The sequence below is a fragment of the Fukomys damarensis genome, unplaced genomic scaffold, assembly GCF_012274545.1.
Source record: "Fukomys damarensis isolate Sample0158 unplaced genomic scaffold, DMR_v1.0_HiC HiC_scaffold_37, whole genome shotgun sequence".
In the NCBI taxonomy this organism is placed as follows: domain Eukaryota; kingdom Metazoa; phylum Chordata; class Mammalia; order Rodentia; family Bathyergidae; genus Fukomys; species Fukomys damarensis.
In genome coordinates, this window is record NW_022900949.1 from 8,074,441 (window position 1) to 8,075,488 (window position 1,048).

General features: G+C 65.2%; 1 protein-coding gene across 1 annotated transcript in view; it reads left to right on the top strand.

Moving 5' to 3' along the window:
- Nucleotides 1–1,048, top strand: part of Ptprs (protein tyrosine phosphatase receptor type S) — a 46,746-nt gene that overhangs the window by 30,481 nt on the left and 15,217 nt on the right. The window contains 1 exon segment of the mRNA XM_033759607.1: nt 13–530. Within this exon segment, the coding sequence (XP_033615498.1) occupies nt 13–530 (518 nt within the window).

Here is a 1,048-nt window from a genome sequence, read left to right on the forward strand (position 1 = left end):
CCCCTCCAATAGAACCGTCAGCCCCCCCTCAAGACGTTAAATGTACCAGCATGCGCTCTACGGCCATTCTGGTAAGTTGGCGCCCGCCGCCGCCGGACACGCACAACGGGGCCCTAGTGGGCTACAGCGTCCGCTACCGACCGCTGGGCTCAGACGACCCGGAACCCAAGGAGGTGAATGGCATCCCCCCGACCACCACTCAGATCCTCCTGGAAGCCCTGGAGAAGTGGACTGAATACCGTATCACTGCTGTCGCGCACACAGAGGTGGGGCCAGGGCCCGAGAGCTCGCCCGTGGTCGTCCGCACCGAGGAGGACGGTAAGCACCTCCTGGCCGGGACCCTGCGGACCTCAGCCCGCCTTCCGCCAGGAAAATCGGGCTGGAGGCCACGAGGCGGGAGCCACCACCTTCCCCGGACAGCGCCCACTTGGCGCTTTGAATTTGGAACCGGTGCTTTCTTTAGACGTGGCCGCCCTTGTCCCCGCGGCATCCTGTCCCCAGAGCTGTGTGCCTGGAGGCTCAGCTGGCCACCCTGAGTTGGTCCAGCAGCGGTAACCATAGAAACGGGATGCAGGCGAGACCGAGCGCTGCCTCGATTCACTTGGCAGCCTGAGTGTTAGACTCGGGATAAGCCAGGATGCGCGCTCTCCACCCCGAGACCTAGTCGGCCCTGGGCTGCGGGGACCACCCCTTCTCGTGCGGTCAGCTGTCCCACCCTGGCCAGTCCATGGCACTGTGGAAAGGTGGGGAGCGAGGAGGTGGTTAGTGTGACGTCTCCTCCCTGGAAGGGGTAAAGCGGCCCTCCCGGGCCATATCCGAGGGGGATGGGGGCTGTGATCCCAGAGCAGATGGAGAAAATCCCCGAGCCAAGTGGCAGGGTCCCTAGAAGCAAGTGGCCTGGCTGCAGGGTTCGGGCCCCAGCTTTGTTCCTGGGATCCACTCCCGGGCCTCAGTTTCCCCATCTGTAAACGGGAACCTTGGTTCCTGCAGGGACAGCTCCCAGCACTGCGCCCCAGGCCCCTCCCGGGTGGGGGACCGCGGGGCTCCC